This window comes from Cebus imitator, unplaced genomic scaffold (genome assembly GCF_001604975.1).
Source record: "Cebus imitator isolate Cc_AM_T3 unplaced genomic scaffold, Cebus_imitator-1.0 Scaffold473, whole genome shotgun sequence".
Taxonomy (NCBI): Eukaryota; Metazoa; Chordata; class Mammalia; order Primates; family Cebidae; genus Cebus; species Cebus imitator.
Window position 1 is genome coordinate 561,614 of NW_016107788.1, and position 21,708 is coordinate 583,321.

At 52.5% G+C, this 21,708-nt stretch overlaps 2 protein-coding genes and 3 non-coding genes across 5 annotated transcripts in view; 4 read left to right on the plus strand and 1 right to left on the minus strand.

Annotated features, from left to right (window-relative positions):
- Positions 1-10,786, plus strand: part of CUNH19orf48 (chromosome unknown C19orf48 homolog) — an 18,459-nt gene extending 7,673 nt beyond the window's left edge. The window contains 5 exon segments of the mRNA XM_037732786.1: positions 6,377-6,417; positions 9,063-9,088; positions 9,464-10,135; positions 10,138-10,200; positions 10,203-10,786. Coding sequence (XP_037588714.1) covers positions 9,919-10,135; positions 10,138-10,200; positions 10,203-10,309 — 387 coding nt within the window. The 5' untranslated portion in view covers positions 6,377-6,417; positions 9,063-9,088; positions 9,464-9,918 and the 3' untranslated portion in view covers positions 10,310-10,786.
- Positions 6,224-6,314, plus strand: LOC119468687. The gene has a single exon (XR_005197436.1). It is a non-coding gene; the product is annotated as a small nucleolar RNA SNORD88 (small nucleolar RNA).
- Positions 8,891-8,981, plus strand: LOC119468688. Its single transcript, XR_005197437.1, has one exon. It is a non-coding gene; the product is annotated as a small nucleolar RNA SNORD88 (small nucleolar RNA).
- On the plus strand, positions 9,295-9,390 carry LOC119468689. The gene has a single exon (XR_005197438.1). It is a non-coding gene; the product is annotated as a small nucleolar RNA SNORD88 (small nucleolar RNA).
- A 2,153-nt stretch (positions 10,787-12,939) lies between the features above and the next one.
- Positions 12,940-17,610, minus strand: ACP4 (acid phosphatase 4). Its single transcript, XM_017512490.2, has 11 exons — positions 17,503-17,610; positions 17,330-17,434; positions 17,168-17,254; positions 16,243-16,389; positions 15,918-16,016; positions 15,752-15,847; positions 14,303-14,435; positions 14,149-14,231; positions 13,608-13,732; positions 13,229-13,407; positions 12,940-13,154 (listed from the first exon to the last, which is right to left on the minus strand). The coding sequence occupies exons 1-11, from the start codon at positions 17,608-17,610 to the stop codon at positions 13,039-13,041; spliced, it is 1,278 nt and encodes a 425-aa protein (XP_017367979.1). The 3' UTR covers positions 12,940-13,038.
- Positions 17,611-21,708: the final 4,098 nt, after the last annotated feature.

A 21,708-nucleotide genomic window follows, 5' to 3' on the forward strand; every position in this document is an offset into this window, starting at 1 on the left:
AAAAAAAAAAAAAAAAAAAAAAAACTAACATTTGATCAAGACACCCGTTTACAGCCCACATAATCTACAAGATCTCTCCTCCCAAGCACTGAGTACCCTTTCCCCTTCCCCGTTCTTTCTTGAAAACCCTGAGTTCCACCTCACCAAAAGTGCTCCCCTCAAACCTGCGTCTCTGCTCCCAGAATCCTCCCACCCATTCCTGTACCAAAATCCTTGATCACCTACAGCCTCATTTCCCTAATATCTCCCCTGAACCTCTCCCTAATTCTGATGACCAGTTATTTATAGATGGCTGCTCTTCCAAGTTAGTCGGCTCCCATAGAATTGCTGGGTATGCAGTTGTCACTCTTGACCAAGTAATTGAAGCTAAACGCTTACCCTCCGGAACCTCCTCCCAAAAGGCATAACTCATGGTTCTCACCAGGGCCCTAACCCTTTCCAAAGGCAAACGAGTCTCCAAATATGCCTGTCGCATTCTTAATTTCTGTGCCGTCATCTGGCAAGAAAGAGGGCTTCTTACTGTCAAAGGGACCCCCATCACTAATGGCCCCCTTATTTACCAACTCCTTCAGGCCACACACCTCCCAGCCAAAGCAGGAGTTACACATTGTCGAGGACATCAAACAGGATCAGATGAAAATTCAAGAGGGAACAGAAAGGCCAACCAGGCAGCAAAAATAGCCTCCCTTTCTCCTACCCCTGCCCCTCTTGTCATTACCCCCACAATCCAACCCCAGTATTCTCCCACTGAAAAGCCTTCACTGCTACAAGGAACCTCTTTGCAGGGGAACTGGATAGTCAAAGATCAAAAACTCATTCTCTCTCAAGAGCAAGTCAAAGAAATTCTAACATCTCTTCACCAATCCTTCCATATCAGTGCACGCCTCCTGTACCTTCTCCTTCACCCCCACCTATTTATCTCACGCAAGAACATAACCTCAAACTGTCATATATGCTCTGTCACTTCCTCTCCAGGGGCCCTCTGTTGTCCCCCTTTCCCTACACATCAGCTAAGAGGGACACTCCCAGGGGAAGACTGGCAAATAGACTTTACCCACATGCCTCCTGCCAAAAAAAAACTGTTTCTTCTTACTCTTATAAGACACCTTCCCTGGGTGGGTAGAAGAATTTCCCACCTCAGAAAAAGCTGCAGAAGTCTTCCCCAATCCTTTTAACAGAAATCATCCCTACATTTGGTCTTCTGCGCTCCATACAGTCAGACAACGGCCTTAGCTTTGTCTCCCAAATCACCCAACAAGTCTCAGTCTCTCAGCATCCAGTGGCACCTCCATATCCCATACCGACCCCAGTCATCAGGAAAAGTTGAAAGGGCAAATGGGATCCTTAAGACTCAGTTGACCAAATGCACTCTTCAAGTCCAGCAACCCCGGACCTCCCTTCTGCCCATACTCCTAGCCTGCATCAGAGCCAGCCCAAAAGCATCCTCCTTCCTCGGCCCATTTGAGTTAATATACGGACTCCCTTTCCTCCTACAAAACAGGCCCCTTCTAACTCAGCTAGGAGAGTACCTCCCAACATTTATCCTCATCTACCATCTTCTCCGTGAACAAGCAGACCAGGCCCTCCCAAAATCCCACAGAGGAAATCCCACCAACCAGACTCTCCTACCAGGAGAGCATGTCTTCCTAAAAACTCTTAATCCAGCAAACCTTAAACCAAAGTGGGAAGGCCTTTTTCAAGTTATTCTTACAGCCCCCACCACAGCCAGACTCTCAGGACATGCCTCTTGGTACCATCTTTCCAGACTAAGGCTCCTACAGCCAACCCGCCGACCGTCCTCCGCTGATTCTCCAGCACCCTCCTTGGCCCAACCAAACTCCGCCTTACACCTGTCCCCAAAGAAGAAGCCGGTAACTCCTTCATATATCGCCACTGTTCTTACTCCAGGTGCCAGGGTCCTCGTGACGAGGAACAACCTCCCCCATAACCTATCAAATATGAGAAGTCCTCTTTTTTTTCCCCATTTCCACACAAAGAAAAGTCTTAACCCAGCTTTACCTTGCTCATCTGCAAGGAGAATCTGACTATCCATGGGGCGCTATCCGCCACCTCATAGACCCTCTAGAAGAGGCCACCTTCCTACACTCCAATTCTCCCTCAGGTTCCTAATTCTTTTAGTAGCTAGCCCCACAGCCTCAACTTCCTCACAGTCCCTTCTCACTTCTGCAAAGCTCGAACGCTGTCTGGGTCTCACTCCTTGTTGCTGTGCTCCAGCTCTGTACTTGGCTTCCGGTTGCCTGACCTGCGTTTCCCTTTCCTCTGCTGCCTACTCAGCTCTCCCAGCTTCCCAGCCCTGGGACCGCATTCCCATTTGCTTCTCATACACTGTCCAAAGAGGCCCTGCCTTTGTAGACAGAGCCCTCACCCTCATTGCAAACTATCCCACTGCCCTTGCTAACAGAGCTACCAAACTTCTCTGCCTATACTACCAATTATGACCACTCAAAACTCCCTCATCCCGCCATTCAAGGTCCCATAACCCTCAACACCACAAGAACTGGCCAAGCCCCCTTATGTGTCACTTCTTCCAGTGGACACGTAGAGGTAGGCACCCTCCCTCCTCCTGCCTGTAACTCAACCCAAATCATCTCTCATCCTTCCCATACCTCAGTCCGAGTAGATTCTTCAGTCTCCCCTGAAGCCAGTGGCCTCTTTACCCAGCCCCTCCGCATTACCTCCCCTCCTGCCTCTCAAACATGGAAACCCCTTCCCCAGACAGGAGTTCTCAAAGGGGCCTCTCTCTCCTCCTCACTCTGGGTTGCTGAAGCTGAACCAAGTACCTGCAAACAAGCAGCCTACACTTTCCAACACCTGTTCTTAATCCACTTGAGAATAGGTGTCTGTTTGCATTAACACCGCTGGCATCTTCTTCCTCTGCGGATCCACAACCTACTTCTGTCTCCCTACCCACTGGACAGGTACTTGCACCCTGGTCTACCTTACCCCCAACATTAACCTTGTCGCTCTGAACCAAGAAGAACTCCCTGTCCCTGCTACATGACACATCCACCCAAAGAAAGCGATACAGTTCATTCCCTTATTAGAAGCCCTCGGAGTCACAGGTACCGTCGGGTTAGGAGCAGGAATCTTCGGAACTTCATTATCATATCTTCAGTCACTCTCCCAAGACTTCCAGTTGTCACGGGAAGAAATAGCAGACTCTGTCTCTCACCTCCAAAACCAACTAGACTCTTGAGCGACAAGTCACCCTACAGAACCGCAGAGGTCTAGACCTCCTCGCTGCCGAAAAAGGAGGCCTGTGCCTCTTTCTAGATGAACAATGTTGTTTCTACCTCAGCCAATCTGGGCTAGTACAAGATGCTGTCAAAAAGCTAAAAGCTTCAGCCTATTTCCTGAAGGAAAATATTCGCTTCAGCCTATAATGAAGGCGAAAGTAACCAAAAATATAATCTTAGTAGTTATTCATATGTGATCTTAGTTATTCATAGGTGATCTTAATTCTTTTAATAATGTCTTTCAGGTCGGAAGTGTGAACCTGGGGTGACATTGTGAAATAAATGACCCTAAGGCGAGACACCTTAAGCCCTCTGCCATGCCCATGTAAGGGCTGCTGGAGGACACCTAGGCTATGCGGCAGCACTAGTGCTGGGAAAGCGCCCGCTGTTTAGCCAGCTAGGGAAGGAGACGTCCAAAATAGCTGAGACGTCTCCTATCCCAGAGAAGTTAGGAGAAAACTCCGCTTCTCCAAGCTCTTGCGGTAGGCCCACAAACATCCGGGGGCTTAATTGTCTCTGTGATGCTGTGCTTCAGTGGTCACGTTCCATGTCCACTCTCATGTTCTGCTTCTGCACCTGGTTCCTTTTATCTTGTAAGAATTTATCAGTAGAAGTCATGTAAATCTTAACATCTTTGTGACAAGTATGGAAAAAGTGCTGATGCATTATGCCCCTTACCTCATCTCAGCTACAGAAAATTCCTGCCTGAATCACATGTGACGTACTTGACCCCATCACTGTCATGCCCTACCTACCCTGTCCCCAGATTTGCAACTCAATAAAAGTGGGAGTGTCCCTGCATGCTGGACCGCTGCTGGTCTCTGCGCTTTGGGTAGCAGTGGACCCCTGGGCCCAAACTTTTTTCTCTGTCTCTGTGTCTTATGTCTTTATTTCCAATTTCTTGTCTCCACGCCAGCAGGGAGGGACTCACTGGCCCCTGTAGGGCTGGACCCTGTATGGTCCCTACCTCATGTCTCCTCACCCAGCTCTTACAGGACCGTATTAGAGTCTTCCCCCATGGGACTGTATGGTATATGGTGCTGCTCCAGGAATACCGACGGTTCCAGAAACAGCGATCCCTACCATCCAGCCTGTCCCCACAACCATCGCCCCTCCCCAGCAGGAAGCAACCAGATGACAATGGCACCCCTCTTCTGTTACCTACTAAAAGGCTGGGTTGTTAGGGACAAGCCACCCCAGGAAACTCCCAGGTGCAGCTGACCCTTCCCCTGAAGGCTCTGCAGCTGCATTCCTAAATTCTTACCTAGGCACCACAGCAAGGTCACCAGACCTGTTACATTGAGCAAGCCCTGATTACAGCCATCTGGGCGGCACGGGGGAGGTTATGAGAAACCTGACCAAACCTAAGTTGTATGTCCTGGTAAATTCTTGTTTTCACAAGATAATGTAAGTCTGTCGAGAGATGATAATGTGGCAGAATTAACTGACAACTTGGGGATGTGGTCATACCCAGATACTCTCTTAGGCCTCTCTTGCCCTTATAAACCTCATTTTGTGAGCTCAGGGCTGCTGCCTCTGACTCCTAAGGAGCAGCCTGGCAGGTCAATAAACTTGCTTGCCTGACTTCGGGTCTACTCGTCCTTTCTCTCGGCTGGCCTTAACTGTTTCTAGTTGAATTGCTGGGGCTTTTTTGAGAACCATGTAGGAATGGACTTAGAAGAAAGCAGACGAGGCCTTTGTTTACCTGCAGGAGTCATTCTGACCCATGAGAAGGTTTTGTTAATGTTAGTTTTTAGCTTAGGTCCTTCGAGGTCTTGAACATGGGTTTCTTGACTTAAGTGGGGCCCGTGCCCCTGCCAAGAAGGCCCAGCCTAGAAGCAGCTAGCCAATTTCCTCTCTCCCCCACTACAACCCAGCAGGGATCTCTACTTAACTTCCCTCCTTCGAGTAACTGCTGAGAAAATCATTAAGTTTGTTCATGTCACAAGTGAAGGTATTTTTCTCATGCATTCATCATTGACTTGCTCTCCTTCGGCAATATTAAAATCTACAAACAAATGGGGAAGTTTAACATTTGTACCATCTTACCATATTTAAAAACTATGTGTGCGCTTAGTGTTCTGAAAGGAAGTTTTGTGGCCCAGTGTGGTGGCTCATGCCTGTAATCCCAGCACTTTGGGAGACCGAGGTGGGTGGATCACTTGAGCCCAGGACATCGAGACCAGCCTTGGCCACATGGCAAAACCCCATCTCTACAAAAGATAAAGTGAGCCGGGTGTAGTGGTGCAGGTCTGTAGTTCCAGCTACTTGGGGGAGGAAGTGGGAGGATTGCCTAAGCCTGGGAGGCGGAGGTTGCAGTGAGCCGAGACTGCGCCATTGCGCTCCAGCGTGGGCAACAGCGGACTCTTGAAAGAAAGTTTCATATTTCACCTAAAATAGTGTACTTGTATACCTAAAATGACTTTTGTACTAAATGTTATTTCCATTGTCACCCTTAATGACATTAATTCCTTAATACTGCAGTTTAACAGTCTGCTTTGTGCCTGTTCCTTCGTCGTCTTCCAGATGTCTTTCACATCTGATATGTTTAAACCTGACCCAGTCCAGGGTCTCTGCCCATTAATTCTTACTTACAAGTTGGCTTCTTTTCTTCCTAGAACAGCCCCTTCCTCCTCCCGTCTCTCAGTAAGTTCATCCAAGGGATTTGTGCCTTGGCAGCTTTCCTTGTTTGTGGGTTACCAGCAGGTATAGCCAGTGCTACAGAAATCTGCAAAGGGTAGGGGGTGGACACCAGGGACATCTTCATGTAGTGCATTTGGGGTCCTACCCATCCCATGAGGACAGTACCCTGAGGACCTGTGGCACGGGAGGTTGGGTCATCTTGGTGTCTCCATGAGCAAAACTCATCCTTCTTACCTTCTGGATGGGTTTTGCGTTTCCTACTCTTTAAGCTCGGCCTCTGTCCCTTAAGGTAAGTCACCTCAGGCCTGGTTGCAGAGGGGCTGGGGCTCCCATGATGTCCAGCACTGGGCTCCGATCACCCCTGAGGACACAGTGCACCCCAGGACCTTTGACACCTGGGGGTCTGAGGGGCCCCAGTCCTAATGGTTCATGGACCTGCAGACTGTTTCTCCAGCCTCACTGTCTTTCTGTTACAGGTGCAGCTTCCAGCTGAGGACCACCCACTGTGCCCAGTGAGGTAAGAACCTTGCTCTTGCTCCTTGATTCACCTGGTTTGAAATATCACTGCCTAGGTTGACTTCATACCTTACCTCAGGGGACTGATTTATGTGCTAACGATTGTACTCAGGGTTTACGTACCAAAGCCATGTCAGGCTGGGCGTGGTGGCTCACACCTGTAATCCCAGCACTTTGGGAAGCCGAGGTGGGTGGGTCACCTGAGGTTAGGAGTTCAAGGCCAATCTGGCCAACATTGTGAAAACTTGTCTCTATGAAAAATACAAAAAATTAGCTGGACATGGTGGGCACATACCTGTAATCCCAGCTACTCGGGAAGCTGAGGTAGGAGAATCCCTAGAATATAGGAGGTGGAGGTTGCAGTGAGCTGAGATCGTGCCATTGCACTCCAGCCTAGGCAACAAGAATGAAATTCCACCTCCAAAAAAAAAAAAAATCCTTATAGCTGTGGAAAACTAGGCAGGTAGGCAGGCCTGGATCCAAATCCCAGCAGGCTTGGAGACATTCACCAGGCCACTGCTCCTGTGCCTCACTGCTGTGTCTGTGGAACAGGCACCGAGCAGATGGCCCAGGGCAGTAGTGCTTTCTGTCTTCCAAAGATAGGGCTTCAATAAGGAGGAATGCAAGGACTGAAGGAAAAAGGCATTTGTTTCAGGGGAAAGGACTAATCAGAAACATGTCAAAACTCAGCAGTGGCAAACAGTGACTCTCAGGTGTTCTGTCGTATCGCATCGTAGGTTTTGTAGGCTGAATGCGATGTGCGTTAAGCAAAGCGTAGCCCCAGTGTTTGTATATAAATTGATACTATACAAGGAATCCTTATTTTCACAATAAAAATTAACAGGCGTTATCAGAATTGTTTCAAAGAGCAAAGTCATTAGAAAAGTGTTGGGGTAGGGTGTGTTTTACCAGAAAAGAAGTGTTCTCAGCTCTGGGAGGATTTTCATTTGTTTCTTAGATGTCAGGAGCTGGGAGAACAGTGGCTGCAGTGAAAGAGAACTGAAGTGTGTTCTCTGGGTTCTTGGAGGTTTCAGCTGTTTTTGGCAAGGAAGCTGGCTTCTGAGGAGGGTTGGCTGGGATTTCAGCTCTGCTGAGTATCTCTCTGAGGGTCGTGTGATCTTAATCCTCTGGGATAGTGAATGGGGCTGAGCATTTGTCATGGCTGGCTTAGAGGGGACATAAGGAGTGGGGTGGGTGCCAGTTGGGTAGGGATGTGAGAGAGAGGTGAGAAGAGAGACCTGGCATGGGACAGGAAAGACGGGACGTGTAGCCTCTGGATTCTACACCAGCGCCCTCCGTAGGACCGTCAGATGGAAATGTTCTGCGCCTTGTCTAGTCTGGCTGCCACTGGCCACAGGTGGCTCTTGGACACCTGGTATGTGTCTGGTAGAGGACTTTTGGCCCCGTTCCCCAGCCATGTGGAAAGGGCCTAATTCCCGATAAGGAAGGCCCTTCCTCCCCCACAGGGAGGGTCCCTCATCTCACTCTATCCTGGCCCGGCCCAAGACCAGCAACCTTCCCGCCCAGCGGCCCACTGAACCAATCACCATCCGCCCCACCAGCTCTCCCGTAACCTCCCGTCCCACAAGCTCCCGCCCGGCAGGCTTCCTGCCCAGCAATCAACCTAGCCAATTACTACCCGCCGGGTCAGCTCTCCTACCGCCCCAGGCCCTCTGTCCCTATAAAGTCAACCGAACAAAGAAAGCACGCGCGATTCCTCCCTTCCCTCTTGAGTCGCCCGGAGATCCCAATAAAGTCGGTACTGGTCACCACGCGTCCTGCCTCGAGTCTATTGAGCGCCTGCCTCCGTGGGTCGGGGTCCCACAGCCGGGGTCGCACAGTATGTGGCCAGTGTGTGACTGGGAGCTGGGTTTTTAATTCTTCTCGGTTAGTTTAAACAAGGGCCCCCTCTTTGGACAGCACATTTCTATGTAAAGTGGAGCTTTTAGTGTTTCTGTTGGCGTTAAACAGCAGCTGGCACTGAAGGAGCACCCACAGTGTTGCTGCTTGCAGAGAATCAACTGAACAGATCCTGCCAGGGTCCCAGTGAGAGGCAGCTGCCCCTTCCCCATGTCACAGAAGGTTCCGGTGAAGTCAGAGCAGCTTGGAAGAACTGGGTCAGGGCAGCAGGCCTGAGATGCTGACAGAGGCAATGGAGGGGCGTCCCGTTAGGACACAGAAGGCCCAAGCAGAAAGGTTTGACCTCATGCTCTCACCGAACCCCACAGATGCGCCTGTCTACAGGCATCTCTAGTCCCATCTTCCAGAGAAACACCGCTGGGGGGTGGTGAGGTCAGTGGGCTTAGATATACGAGGAGCCACCCCCAGGCTGAGCTGGACAGGGGGTGGCCTGGCACCCGCAGGACCAAGTATCATTCGCTTTGTTGCCTGATTGCTCAGCACTCTTCCGTGATGTCCCCCTTAGGACAGCAGGTGGCCCTGGAACCTGCATCAGGAGGGGGCTGAGGGCACCAGGGCCTCCATGATGTCCAGCACTGGGCTCCGATTGCCACTGAGGACATGGTGCCCCCCGGGACCTTTGACACCCGGGGGTCTGAGAGGCTCTGGCTCTAGGGAGGGATGAGGGGGTATCTTGGTTGCCCTGTACCCCACTGACCTCCCTTCTCTCTGCCCTCCTACCTCCAGGTGCTGAAGGGCCTGACCATCACTTGGTAAGAACGGAGGGGGCTGCCTGTTATTCATGGTGATGGTGAGAAGGCAGACATAGACAGGTGCCCAGCAAGTGCTGAGCCAGGTGCTGCCGTAAGCCCTGGGCTTAACCTTAGTAACCAATCTGTTGTGGGCGGGTTGGGATGGGGGTTGGGGCTGGGTTGCAGCAAGATGCCCAGTGTCAGTGTTCTTGAAAGGGCTGCACTTGGGGACCCCATGATGTCCAGCACTGTGCTCCAATTGCCCCTGAGGACACAGTGGGCCGCCCCCCGGGACCTTTGACACCCAGGGGCCTGAGGGACCCTACTTCAGGAGGTGATGGGTGGGGTGTGGCTGTTGCCCCCCTGAGTGCCTTTTCTGTGTCCTTCACCTGACAGCATCCCTCCAGGCTCTCTGCTGCTTCCTGTCTAGGCGTGGCGGCAGCCATGACTAGGAATGTGCTGGCGTCCACCCACCTGGGCCAGGGCTGGTTCTGCTCGTGCCGCAGGACACTGAGCTCCTGGCTCTCTTGGCGCTTGGGGCAGAACTGCAGTCAGCTCTCCTGGGTCCTGCCAGTGTACAGCTGGGAGCCCTGTCTTGTGCCTCAGCTCTTGAGAGCTCCAGCTGCTGCCGGGTGACCTGATCCAACTTGACAATGGTGTCATCTTTAGCTACCACTGCAAGGCCCTGAAGGTGATAGTGGCACAGCAGTGCCTGCCTGGCTGCTGATAGCCTGGTGCTAGCTGGGAGACCTCCCTGCACGTTGAGGCCACTGAGCTGCCCTTCCAGCCCCAACCCACCATGGACAGGGGCATCTAGCTTCCTCTCCCTCCTTGTCCTCTGCTCCTGAGCCATGACGCCCAAGGACATGCCTGTTAGCCAGGGCCTGCACCAGCGCCTACTGGTCAAGGGCATGATGGTGCTGGAGGCTGTCCTGGAGATCCAGACCATCGCCAACAGCAGTCTCATCTCCATTGTGCCAGGGCCAGCCAGGCCACCAAGCTCACGCTAGGACCCAACCCAGTGCACCAGGACCTGGCTGCTGAGCCGCAAGCCCAGGAGAAGGTGGATAAGCTGGGGAAGGAGCCGCCACTGCCCCCCTATTCTGACCAGACCTGTGGGGAGTAGCTGCCCGTGTACACAGCCAGCCCTGGGCCTGGCTCTGGAGGACAGACACCACCCAGTCTGGTGCTCCAGGCGTAAAGCAGGGAGGCTGGGTCCTGGGGAAGCTGCTCCTGGTGTGAGCTGCAATCAGGAAGCACAGGACATGGTAGGGAAGGCAAAAAAAAAGCCTTGGCCATTACCCTCCCTGTGTAGCCCTCTAGTGTCCCTTGAGCAAGCCAAAGCCTGACACCATGTTCAAGGGCCCCAGAAGAGAAGGGTGTCTGCCCCCAACCCTCCCCTGTGGGTGTCACTGGCCAAACATGAGGGGAGCAGGCCTTGTGAGTAGACCCCATGAGTCCCTAGGGGGAGTGATCACGTGCCATGTTACATTTCTGCCCAGGCAGCAGGGTAGGTGGGCACAATGGGTACTACCTGTGTCACATGGGTCCCCAAAGCACTCCAGGCCAAGCAGGGAGACCCCACACCCATGATGAAAGCATCTTCAAGCTTTTCCTCAGTTTTTGTAAGATTTGTTTGTTGCCCAGGCTCAAGTGCAGTGGCGCGACCTCAGCTCACTGCAGTCTCCACCTCCTCGGTTTAAGTGATTCTCCTGTTTCAGCCTCCCGAGTACTGGGGATTACAGGCACCCGATAGCACACTCGGCTAATTTTGTATTTTTAGTAGACAAGGTTTCACCAGTGTGGTCTAGGCTGGTCTTAAACTCCTCACCTCAGGTGATTCACGCCCCTCAGCCTCTCACAGTGCTGGGATTACAGGCGTGAGCCACTGCGCCACATGCTTTGGCTGTGGGCAGCCAGTCCCTTCTGATAGGTCTGGTTTGACTGTGTGGCTTGTCTGGTCTGAGTTTTGAGTCTGGGTTGGGGTGTGTTGGGGCCAGGATCACAGGTGACAGTTCTGTGAGGACACAGCGAGCCCTGGCAGTTCTGACTTCATAACTGGGGTCTTGTGCACACAGGCCCATTAAACAACAGACATACCACTCCCAACTGTAGTGCTTAACACTGTGGGCTCGGGTGGTGAGCTGGGTCTGTGGTGGGGTTGCAGGGCAAGGGAGATGCATACAGGCCCTTCCAGCAGGCTGCTGGGAAAGGGGTGGCACATGCCACCAGGTAGTTGGTTACAATCACAGGTAGCCCTACCTGGCACCTCCCAGGGCCAGAAAGCATGGAGGGACATTCATTCCTCAGGGTTTCTGGGGTCATGGTGCCTGGCATCCACTTGGGGGGCCCTTTGACCACACAGCGCCTCTAGGGAATGCCAGGCAGGGCAGTGAGGGAGATCTGGGGGCCCCCAGGGGTGAGTGTATGACAGGCTGCCTTCAGGACCTTGGGAAGAAATGGGCCAGGGGAGTATGCAGGTGGCCCTGGTGTGGTGAAGAGATAGTCCCAGCTTCCACCCCCCAGCCTTTCTGGACCCTGTGCCTTGTTTAGGTCCTGGTTGCTGGGAGTGGCTTTGAACCTCCTACTGCCCCATCTAATAGGGGCCAAGTGGCTGTTGTGAGTGTCCACTGCACCTGGGCTCCACATGAGTGCCCTGGTTAGTGCCACGCAACCATGGGTGTGGGGCAAGGCCTGGGAGGGGCTGGCACTGCCCCAGGCCACACTAGGGGACAGCCTCCCCTCCTGGGGGCAGGGGCTTAAAACGGCCATGGTGCAGGTGGTCTGCAGTGGCTGCTGCTGCATGAGTGGATGTGGGGTGACTGATCAGCATCTGGTAAATGCAGTGGTGAATGCGTGGCCCGTGCAGCAGTTGGGACCTGAAAGCTATTTAAATTTAAATGGCTACATGTGGTCATGGGTACTGTATTGGCCTGTGTCTCCACATCACTTGCAGCACAAGTCATGGCGCACAGGCCAGAGTGTCACCGGTTCTCCCAGCTCTCTGCTGGCCTCCAGGAAGTTAATTTTGGGAGTTGTGGAGTCCATAGGGTTAGAGGCGTGGTTCTGCCAAATGAGACATTGAGAGGCCTGTCACTTGCCCAGAGTCACACAGCCTTAGAATTGGTGCCAGCTGCAAAACCAGGCTTAGAATTGTGCACCTTTCCAAGCTCTCTGCTGCCAGATCCCCCTCACCCCACCCATGTTCATGGTTGCATTGAGAACTAGTCAGGGTTACCAAAGAACCAGACTTGAGGGTCCAACTCCTGTGAGCCCGATCTCTGCAGAGCACGTGGCCCACATCGAGGTTTGCTGAGCAAGCTCTTGCCACACGAGCTGCACAGAAGTGCTTGCAGGGCCCACCATGTCCTCAGATACCCACCTGCGCCCATGCTTGTATGGAAACATGCATAAACAAGCCAGCCGAACGCTGTAGCTCACACCTGTAATCCAGTGCTTTGGGAGAAGGGGATTGCTTGAGCCAGGAGTTTGAGACCAGCCTGACAAACATACTGAGAAAACAAATTTAACTGGGCGTGATGCACACCTATAGAGGCTGAAACAGGATCACTTGAGACCAGTTCAAAGCTGCAGTGAGCTATGCTCATGCCGCTGTACTCCAGCCTGGGCCACAGAGACCCTGTTTCTACCAAAACAAGCGCCATGCAGGCATGCCTGCCTGTACGTACCCCCACTTATTCAGATACGTGCACATTTGTGCTTGAATGTGTGCCACAGACAAACCACCTGTGCATGCACTAAGTGCAGAAACTGTTCATGCACGTGACATGTGAACACTGATGCCACTATCATACAGACATGCACACACTGGTTTTCAGGCCAGAGAACCCACCCAGCCCTTGTTCCCCATGCACACAGGCGCACAGTAAGTCACAGAAGTCAGAGCAGCCAGTAAGCACACATGTTGGGGTCCAGTGTCAGCTGGGGATAGGGAAGTCCTGCTATCTGGCTCACACAGGCCCACCGAAGGCCCGCAGGCATCCTGGTCTCCAGGCCAGCAGGCCCAGCCCCAGGCTGAGCGCCACCAGCACAGCCACAGCTCCAGCCAGCAGGGGCACCACTGGAGCTGCAGGGAGAACATGGGTATGAGTTCCAGGACTTGGGACGATCCACTCCCACCCCAGCACAGAGGACCGTCACCTGGGGGGATGGCAGCCTCATAGGGGCCATGGCAGGAGACCCCATGGACCGGAGGCCGGGCCGGGGCAGTCAGCTGGTGGAAGCGGCCTAGTGGACAGGGGACCGGGCACCCGGGGAGGCTGAGAGGCAGGGGCAGGTGGGCAGAGTCATTGCGGTAGAAGAGAGAGATGGTGACATTCCTGGAGAGAGAGGACACAGTGGCACCTCTTCCCTGCCCCGTCATTGACCTTAAAACAGAAATGGGCTCCTGACTCCCACCTGTCTTTGTCCCAGCACCATCCCACGCAATTCCCTGCCGGCCATGCCCTCTACCTCACACTTCACCCCTTGCTTTGAGGGTTCTTTCCCACCCGTCTCCCTGGCACTACCCCATCCTCACCCTCCGTCTTCGTCAGGATCCCCCAGGCGCCTCCGGAATTCAAAGCCAAGGCAGGCAGCATACGGCGGGGTGTGTCCATCATAGAGGCCCAGGGCCCCCTGGAGGGCCAGTAGGGTGCTGTCATGCTGCAGGTGGACCCAAGGGCTGAGATGGCACTTCTCTCTGGAGGTCTCCTTTCCCCTCAACACTAGGCTTGTGCATCCAGATGTCCCCCAGGCTTCTTAGAATCAACTCCCCAAACCTGCTCCTCCCTCACCCTGAAGGCAGTGCCATCAGTTACAGTCGTTTAATAAAGACAGCTCAAATAGACGCACAGTATGATTGGACTAAGCCTGTCCTTCCAGAGGGGGAACTCCACAACACCATCACCCCCCTCTTTCCAGACTCTCTTCTAATGATATACTCCAAGAGTAGGGTTTGGAGATACTGGTTACCCAATGCAGTGGGCTACATTGGGAGCACAGACTCTTCCTCACCCAAACTGCTGTCACCCTCATCCCCATGCCTCAGTGCCACATGGCACTGTTTCCCAAGGACTCACAGCTGAGTACATAACCATCTTGAGGGGCAGCCCCAGTCGCTGGACCCGGGAGAAGTTTGCAAGGATAGCATTCAACAGGATTCCTGAGGGTGGGAACAAAGAACTTGGAATCTCCCAAAGGAAGGCACCCCAGCCTCCCAGCCCCACACCTTACCTCCTGTCAGCTGGGCCTTCTCTGCTGCCCGGGGTGGGCCCACGTGGGCGCCAATATCCAAAGCTGAGATCTGGGCAAGAGTCTGCAGGACATCTGGGGAGGCCCAGGCTGGTAGGGGAAGACCGTGGGCTTGCTGTGGGGAGGCAGGGGGAGGACAGAGATGGACCACCCTGAGCTCTTGAATTCGCCTCTCATCCCCCAAGCCTGTGCTGCCCCCTGCTCTCTGAGTCCCCCATGGGCTGGATCTGGCTGGGAAATCATGATGTGAACAACAGTGATTATATTTTGAAGTGGAACCCTGCTCCATCACCCAGGCTGGAGTGAGTTGGCGCGATCTTGGCTCACCACAACCTCTGCCTCCTGGGTTCAAGTGATTCTTCTTGCCTCAGCTTCCTGAGTAGCTGGGATTACAGGTGCCTGCCACCATGTCCAGCTAATTTTTATATTTTTTAGTAGACACAGGGTTTTGCCATTTTTTTCAGACTGGTCTCGAACTCCTGACCTCAAGTGATCTTTCTGCCTTGGCCTCAAAGTAATGGGATTATAGGCGTGAGCCACCGTGTCCAGCCAACCATGATTATTAATAATAGACATCGTCATTACACAGCCCAGAGGCTTTATCTGAAACCTTTGGGGCGAGAGGGGTTTCACACCTCAGACATTCTGGACTTTAGAAAGGTCTGATGGTGCTGATACCACACAGCCGGAAAGACACACAGCAAGGGCCGGGGCAGCCCCCTTAGTCACACACATTGCCGCCTTCACCCTGCAATTCGGAACATTCCTGTGAGCTGGAGCGAGCAAAGACTAGCAAGAGTACTAGCTGGCTGTGGCGGCTCACACCTGTACTCCCAGCGCTTGGGGGAGCTGAGGTGGGAGGATGGTTTGAGCCTAGGAGTTGTGGGCAACATAGTTGAGATTGTGAGGTCTGGCTCCAGCCCACGGAGATCAGACACAGCAGTAAGGACAACCCCAAATGCATAAGGGATAAATTTGTATGTTTTCCTTTGTTCTCTGTACTCCCATGGCACGATGGCTAGTAAGAATACCCTTCCTGCTGTCCAGGAAGTAAAAATTGTGTTGCTGAAAGACCCTTTGTCTCAGTGCTAATTTTTCTTTGTGGCACCGAGCATCCGTTTCCAACATCTATTTCCAAGAGTTTTCTGATTGCAGGGCTGTGGGGAGGAATTGCCAAATGTGTGGCCTCAAACCCTGGTGAAGCCCTCACTGTGTGCCAGGCGCTATTGAAAGCACAGTGCCTAGATTAACCTATTTGAATTCTCACAGCATCCTCGAGAGGTGTTGTTCCAGTGTTGCCATCCCCCGTGCAGATGGGGAAACCGAGGCACAGGGTTAAATAAATGCCTAAGGGAACACAACTAGCAAGTAGCAAGCTGGGATTTGAAACAGGTATCCTTAACCCCTTGGCTGAGAAGGGGTGGGGCTCACCTGGCACATCAGCGTATCCAGAACCTTCCATGCCCTGCGCAGCGGCTCTCCAACTAACGACAGCCCCGTGAAGTTCTCCAGGCGAGTCAGGAAGCCCTAGATGTGCGGGGCTGGGTGAGCCCTGGCCCGTCCCCGGCTCCCCACCCCCGGCCACTGCCTGGCTCACCATCCAGCCCTCCAGGGCCTCCTGGTACTCGGCAGCCTCAGTGGCCTCCCGCAGTAGCTCGTGGTACCGCGGACAGCTGCGCATGGGGAATCTCAGCAGCTGGGGAAAACTGAGGCTCAGAGAGGACAGCCCTGTGCCTCGGGTCTCACAGCTGGTCCGGCGGGCCCTCAGCCCCTGCGTCTCTCGCCGCAGTCACTCCCAGGTCCAGAAGAGCAGCGTGGGCTGGGACTCACCCCGTCTCACTCCAGCCAGGCCCGGAGCTGCCCCATCTCCCTCTCTGTCCACCCACTCGCTCCCTCACCACACCCAGGTCCGGCCCCCTGACCTTGTCCTCAGCCACAGGCACCGTGTGCACCGGGATGGGCCTCCAGTGGGCTTCGCGGCTCCCTGGAGCAGCCTCGGGAAACAGCCCAGCCAGATTGGCCTGGGCACTCTCCAGTGTGCGGTCAAAGTCCGTGCTGCGGACATACACCTGGGGCCGGGTGGGGAGAGGGCTCATGGGGTGTGGTGGTCGGGGTCAGAGGTCAGCTGTGGTGCAAATCGGAAGCCTCAGATTCCATTTGGGGTAGGGGTCAGACATTGGGAGTCATGGGGCCTTCGATGCTGGAAGCTGGGATCAAGGGTCCAGAGGTCAGTGTCAGGAGCAGTTGGGTTGGACATCTTAAGCTGGACAGCCATGTTGGATTTTGGGGGTCAGTTGAGTCAATGAGGATCAAAAAGGAAGATGAGAATCAGTGGAGGCTGGAGGTTAGAGGTCAAGTTTAGGAGGGCAGCTTGGAGGACTTGGGGTCAGAGTTCATTCATGTTCATCAGCAGTCAGGACTGATTCCAACTGGGGGATGTCAGAAGACAGGAGGAGACAGGAAAGGTAGATCAGAATTGACAAAGTGTAGAGGTCAAAGGTTAGACATCAGGAGAGCAAGTTAAATCAACAAGGGTTAAAGATGGAAATCAAGTTTGGGATCAAATGTCAGAGCTCAGAGGTCTGACTGGAGTCAGTGGGACTCAGAAAACAGAGATGGAGGCCAGAAAATGAAGTCAGGAGTCAGAGCTCAAGATGTGGCAGGGTTGAGATGGGGTCAGAAGTCAGGGTGCGCTAGTCAGTGTATTGGGGGTCAGAGTTTAGAGGTAGAGTGCAGGGCAGGTTGATGGAGGTCAAAGGCCAGAGTTGGAGGCCCAAAAAGCATTGGAGTCAGTGGAGGTCAAAGGAGGGAGGTCAGGGTGCCAGGTGGAGGTCACTATGACAGTACCTCCTCCCGCCGGTACTCGGGACTCAGGAAGGCCTCGTAGCGGCTCCTCAGGAAGCGGCCCAGCTCCAGCTGTTGGCGGACACCCTCCTAGGGACAGAACAGCCTCAGCCGACCCCTCCCCACCCCTTCCACCCTCACCCTCACCCCCCACCCACTTCTCACCCTGGTCAGCTGGCCCAGGCCTCGTGGCCACAGGGTGGAGGCTGCCTCCTTGTGTGGGTCCGTAGGATATGAGGCCAGTGGGGCCCGGTCGCCATGGCGGAACACCTGGGGACAGGACCGGTCAGGGCTGGCCCTGGGGGAGCTGAGGGCCACCTGGGGCGGGGGCGCCTCACCAGAGCCACAAACACCAGGGGTCCTTCTGGCAGGGCCCGGGGTGGCAGCAGCAGCAGGAGCAGCAGGAGAGATGCAGCAGGGTGGCCCCAAAACCCCAGCCCGGCCATTTCCACCCGGCCCAGACGCTGAGCTCAGCCCACTGTCTGGGCCACAACCCTGCCTGTCCCAGCGCTGCACTCAGCACCCCCATTATAGCAGGCCCCGGCACGCTCCCCCAGGGCCGCCGATCCTGCTCCTCCTGCACCTCTGCCAGCCTTGGATTAACCCATTTCATCTTCACCACAGCCCCAGGAGGCATTAGTGTGCTAATCACCATCCCCATTGTGCCAATGGGGAAACTGAGGCACAGACGGGTTCAGGAACTTGTCTGAGAAAACACTGAGATTTCTCAAAGCTGCAATTTGAACCCAGGTGGCTTTACCTGGATGCAGACTCAGAAAGATACCCCCACCCCCACCCCACATTGCTCGTCTCAGCGACAGCCTTGACACCTCAAGTTACAGAGGCTGACTGGAGTAACCATGTGCTTGATTTTCTGTACTTTGATGCTTTGACATCGGGGGCCTTGCTGATCGTAGAAGGACTGCCCTTCCCAGGGTTACCAATCCCTAGAAAGTCATGACTGGCCCAGGAGCATACGTCTCTGTGCAAACCAGCCAACCCAGAGCCCACACCCCAACCACTCGAACCACCATCCACCCGCCCTGATCACCCAGGGTGGGGTACTGGACAACTCAGGACAGCGCCAGTGCCCAGAGCCTGCTGAGTGGCTCAGCCAGCCACTCCTTAACCCCTGTATCCCACAGAAAACACACGGAAGATGCTTGCCTGTGGTCTGCCTCCTGGGCACCCCTGGTGCCTCCTCATGCAGTCCCTATGACGTGCCCCTCCTCTGGGGAAGCTGTGAGTACGACAAGTCACCTTTTAATGGCAGTCGTCTGCTGCTCAGGCCGCCTTGCCATCCCAGAATGATGATGAAACCTACACTTCACAGCAGCACATGGGGCTGGCCCCTGCCTCGCTGTGGACAGTCAGCTTCCAGTCCTCTCCTGGTCGTTTTGTTTGTTTGTTTGAGACAGGGTTTCACTGTGTTGCCCAGACTGGTCTTGAACTCCTGGGCTTAAGCAGTTCTCCCACCTCAGCCTCCCAAAGTACTGGGATTACAGGTGTGAGCCAGCACACTGGATACAAAAGTTTTGTGAATCTCTCTCTTCCCCCCACTGGAAATAGGGTAGAGGCCCCTAGAATAGAGAAATAGAAGAGCAGGAGGCTTAAGAAAGACCAAGAGCTAGCAGCGCACACCAGCCTGGTCAACACTGTGAGACTCCCCACTCTATCTCTATAAAAAATAAACAAAAATTCGCCAGGCATGATATAGTGCGTGTGTCTGTGGTCCCAGCGACACAAGACATTGAGATGGGAGGATCATGTGAGTCCAGGAATTTGAGGCTGCAGTGAGCTATAATCGTGCCACTGCACTCCAGCCTGGACAACAGAGCAAGACCCTGTCTCTCAAAAAAAAAAAAAAAAAAAAAAAAAAAAAAAAAAAAAACCCTGAAACAAAATTAAGAAGCTAGAAACTGTGTTCTAGCCCCCGAATGTTAGCACTTTAATGTCTACTGATGTATTGGCTGCTCTGTGGCTGCTGTGACAAGTTACCACTCTGGACACACATTTGTTCCCTTACGGTTCTGGAGGTCAGAAGTCTAAAATCGGTGTAACTAGGCCAGGCACGGCAGCTGATGCCTGTAATCCTGACACCTTGGGAGACCAAGGTGGGCAGATCGCTTGAGTCCAGGAGTTTCAGACCAGCTTGGACAACATGATGAAACCCCATCTCTACTAAAAATAACAAAAAATTAGCCAGCTGTAGTGCATGCCTGTAGTCCCAGCCACTTATTGGGGGTGGGGGTGCTGAGGCGGGGGGATCGCTTCAGCCCAAAGTTGAGGCTGCAGTGAGCCCTGACTGTGTCTCTCCACTCCATCCTGGGAGACAGAGTAAAACCTGATTTTTTTTTTTTTTTTTTTAATGGAGTCTTGCTCCGTTTCCCAGCCTGTAGTACAGTGTTGCGATGTTGGCTCATTGCAACTTCTGCCTCCCGAGTTCAAGCAATTCTTCTATCTCAGCCTCCCTGAGTAGCTGGGATGACAGGCACACACCACCACGCCTGGCTAATTTTCTTATTTTTTAGTACAGACAGGGTTTCACCATGTTGATCAGGCTGGTCTCGAACTCCTGACCTCAGGTGATCCACCTGCCTTGGCCTCCCAAAGTGCTGGGATTATAAGCGTGAGCCACCACGCATGGCCAAAACCTGATTTTTAAATGCACATCTCATTTTGGTGAGAAGTACATATTTTTCGTATATGTACTTCTCACCAACGTGAGATCACGGAACCTGCAATTTTGTAACCTGCATCTTTCAGTTAACAACCTCCTCTTCTCCTTGGCAAAAGTGCTTTCATCTTGCCTGATACCGACTCTCTGTTCAAATGTCCCTCAATTTCTCCCCAAAGACACTGGTTGTTTTGTTTGTTCAATTTGTTTGGTTTTTGGAGACGGAGTCGTCTTGTCACCCAGGCTGGAATGCAGGAGTGCGACCTCGGCTTACTGCAACCTCTGCCTCCCATATTCAAACGATCCTCCTGCCTCAGCCTCCGAGTAGTTGGGGCTATAGGCATGCGCCACCACGCCTGGCTTATTTTTCTGTGTTTTTAGTAGAGACAGAGTTTCGCCACATTGCCCAGGCTGGTCTCAAATTTCTGGCTTCAAGTGATCCTCCTGCCTCTGCTTCCCACCCAGAGAGCCTTTCTAACTTGTTTGTCCAAAACCCGGTCCAGGATCAACCATTAAAGCTGGTCCTGTGTCTCTTAATGGATTTTTAAAAATATAGCAAGGCCACTTGCTTTTGTTCTGCTTTGTGACATGGATTTGTTGGCGAGATGGTGCCAGTTGCTCTGCAGAATGTGTTGCTTCTGGAAGTTTCTGGGTGGTCCCCTGAGGTATCATTTTACAATCAATTCTTGTTACTCACAGTAGCGATGTATAACTGTGACCACTGAATCAGCAAATAATAAACCATTGCTTCATTAATAAAAGTATGTATTTTTCAATATATATATTTATTATTTTTTATTTTTCTTGAGATGAGTCTTGCTCTGTTGCCCAGGCTGGAGTGCATGGTGCAATCTGGGCTCACTGCAACCTCCACCTCACTGGATTCAAGTGATGCTCGTGCCTCAGCCTCCCAAGTAGCTGGGATTACAGGTGTGTGCCACCATCCCTGGCTAATTTTTTTGTACATTTAATAGAGATGGGATATATATGTGTATACACACACACACACACACACACACGTGTGTATATATACATTTATATGTGTATATATGTATATATATGTATTGTAGTTTATAGTTGTAGTTTAGTTACGTATGTTATATATTTATATACATTATATATGTATATATATTTATATGTACGTGTGTATAGATATTAAAAATACATGTGTGTATATACATTTTATATATATATTTCTCCAAGAAATGTTCACAGTTATACAATATAACTACCAAAAATAGCAAGACTCTTATCTGCCACAAATAATCCAAATAACTATCTGAATAGCCAGACCATATAATTCCCTTTTTTGTGGTAGTGATAGAGAGGTAAATAGATATCTCACACATGTATCACATGTATTTTATTTTTTTATTTTCTTTTTTTTCTATTGTCTCTTTTTTTGCTCACCTGCAAGTGATCGAGTTGTATTATTATTTTTTATTTTTATTTTTATTTTTATTTTTTTGAGACGGAGTTTCACTCTTGTTACCCAGGCTGGAATGCAATGGCGCGATCTCGGCTCACCACAACCTCCGCCTCCTGGGTTCAGGCAATTCTCCTGCCTCAGCCTCCTCAGTAGCTGGGATTACAGGCATGCGCCACCATGCCCAGCTAATGTTTTGTATTTTTAGTAGAGACGGGGTTTCACCATGTTGACCAGGATGGTCTCGATCTCTTGACCTCGTGATCCACCCGCCTCGGCCTCCCAAAGTGCTGGGATTACAGGCTTGAGCCACCGCGCCCGGCCTTTTATTTTTTTTTAATTGTAGTTGTAGAGACAGGATCTCACTCTGTTGCCCAGGCTGGAGTACAGTGGCCCACGTGATGCTCCTATCTGGAGGAGGAAATTTGGCCTGCAGCCTCC

Excerpts from the sequence above, each read along its gene's own strand:
- ACP4 (XM_017512490.2), bottom strand. The coding sequence starts at position 17,610 with ATGGCCGGGCTGGGGTTTTGGGGCCACCCTGCTGCATCTCTCCTGCTG. Across the intron at positions 17,255-17,329 it reads GCCTGGGCCAGCTGACCAGG|GAGGGTGTCCGCCAACAGCT; the intron begins GTGAGAAGTGGG and ends TTCTGTCCCTAG. Across the intron at positions 15,848-15,917 it reads AGGCCCTGGAGGGCTGGATG|GGCTTCCTGACTCGCCTGGA; the intron begins GTGAGCCAGGCA and ends CCGCACATCTAG.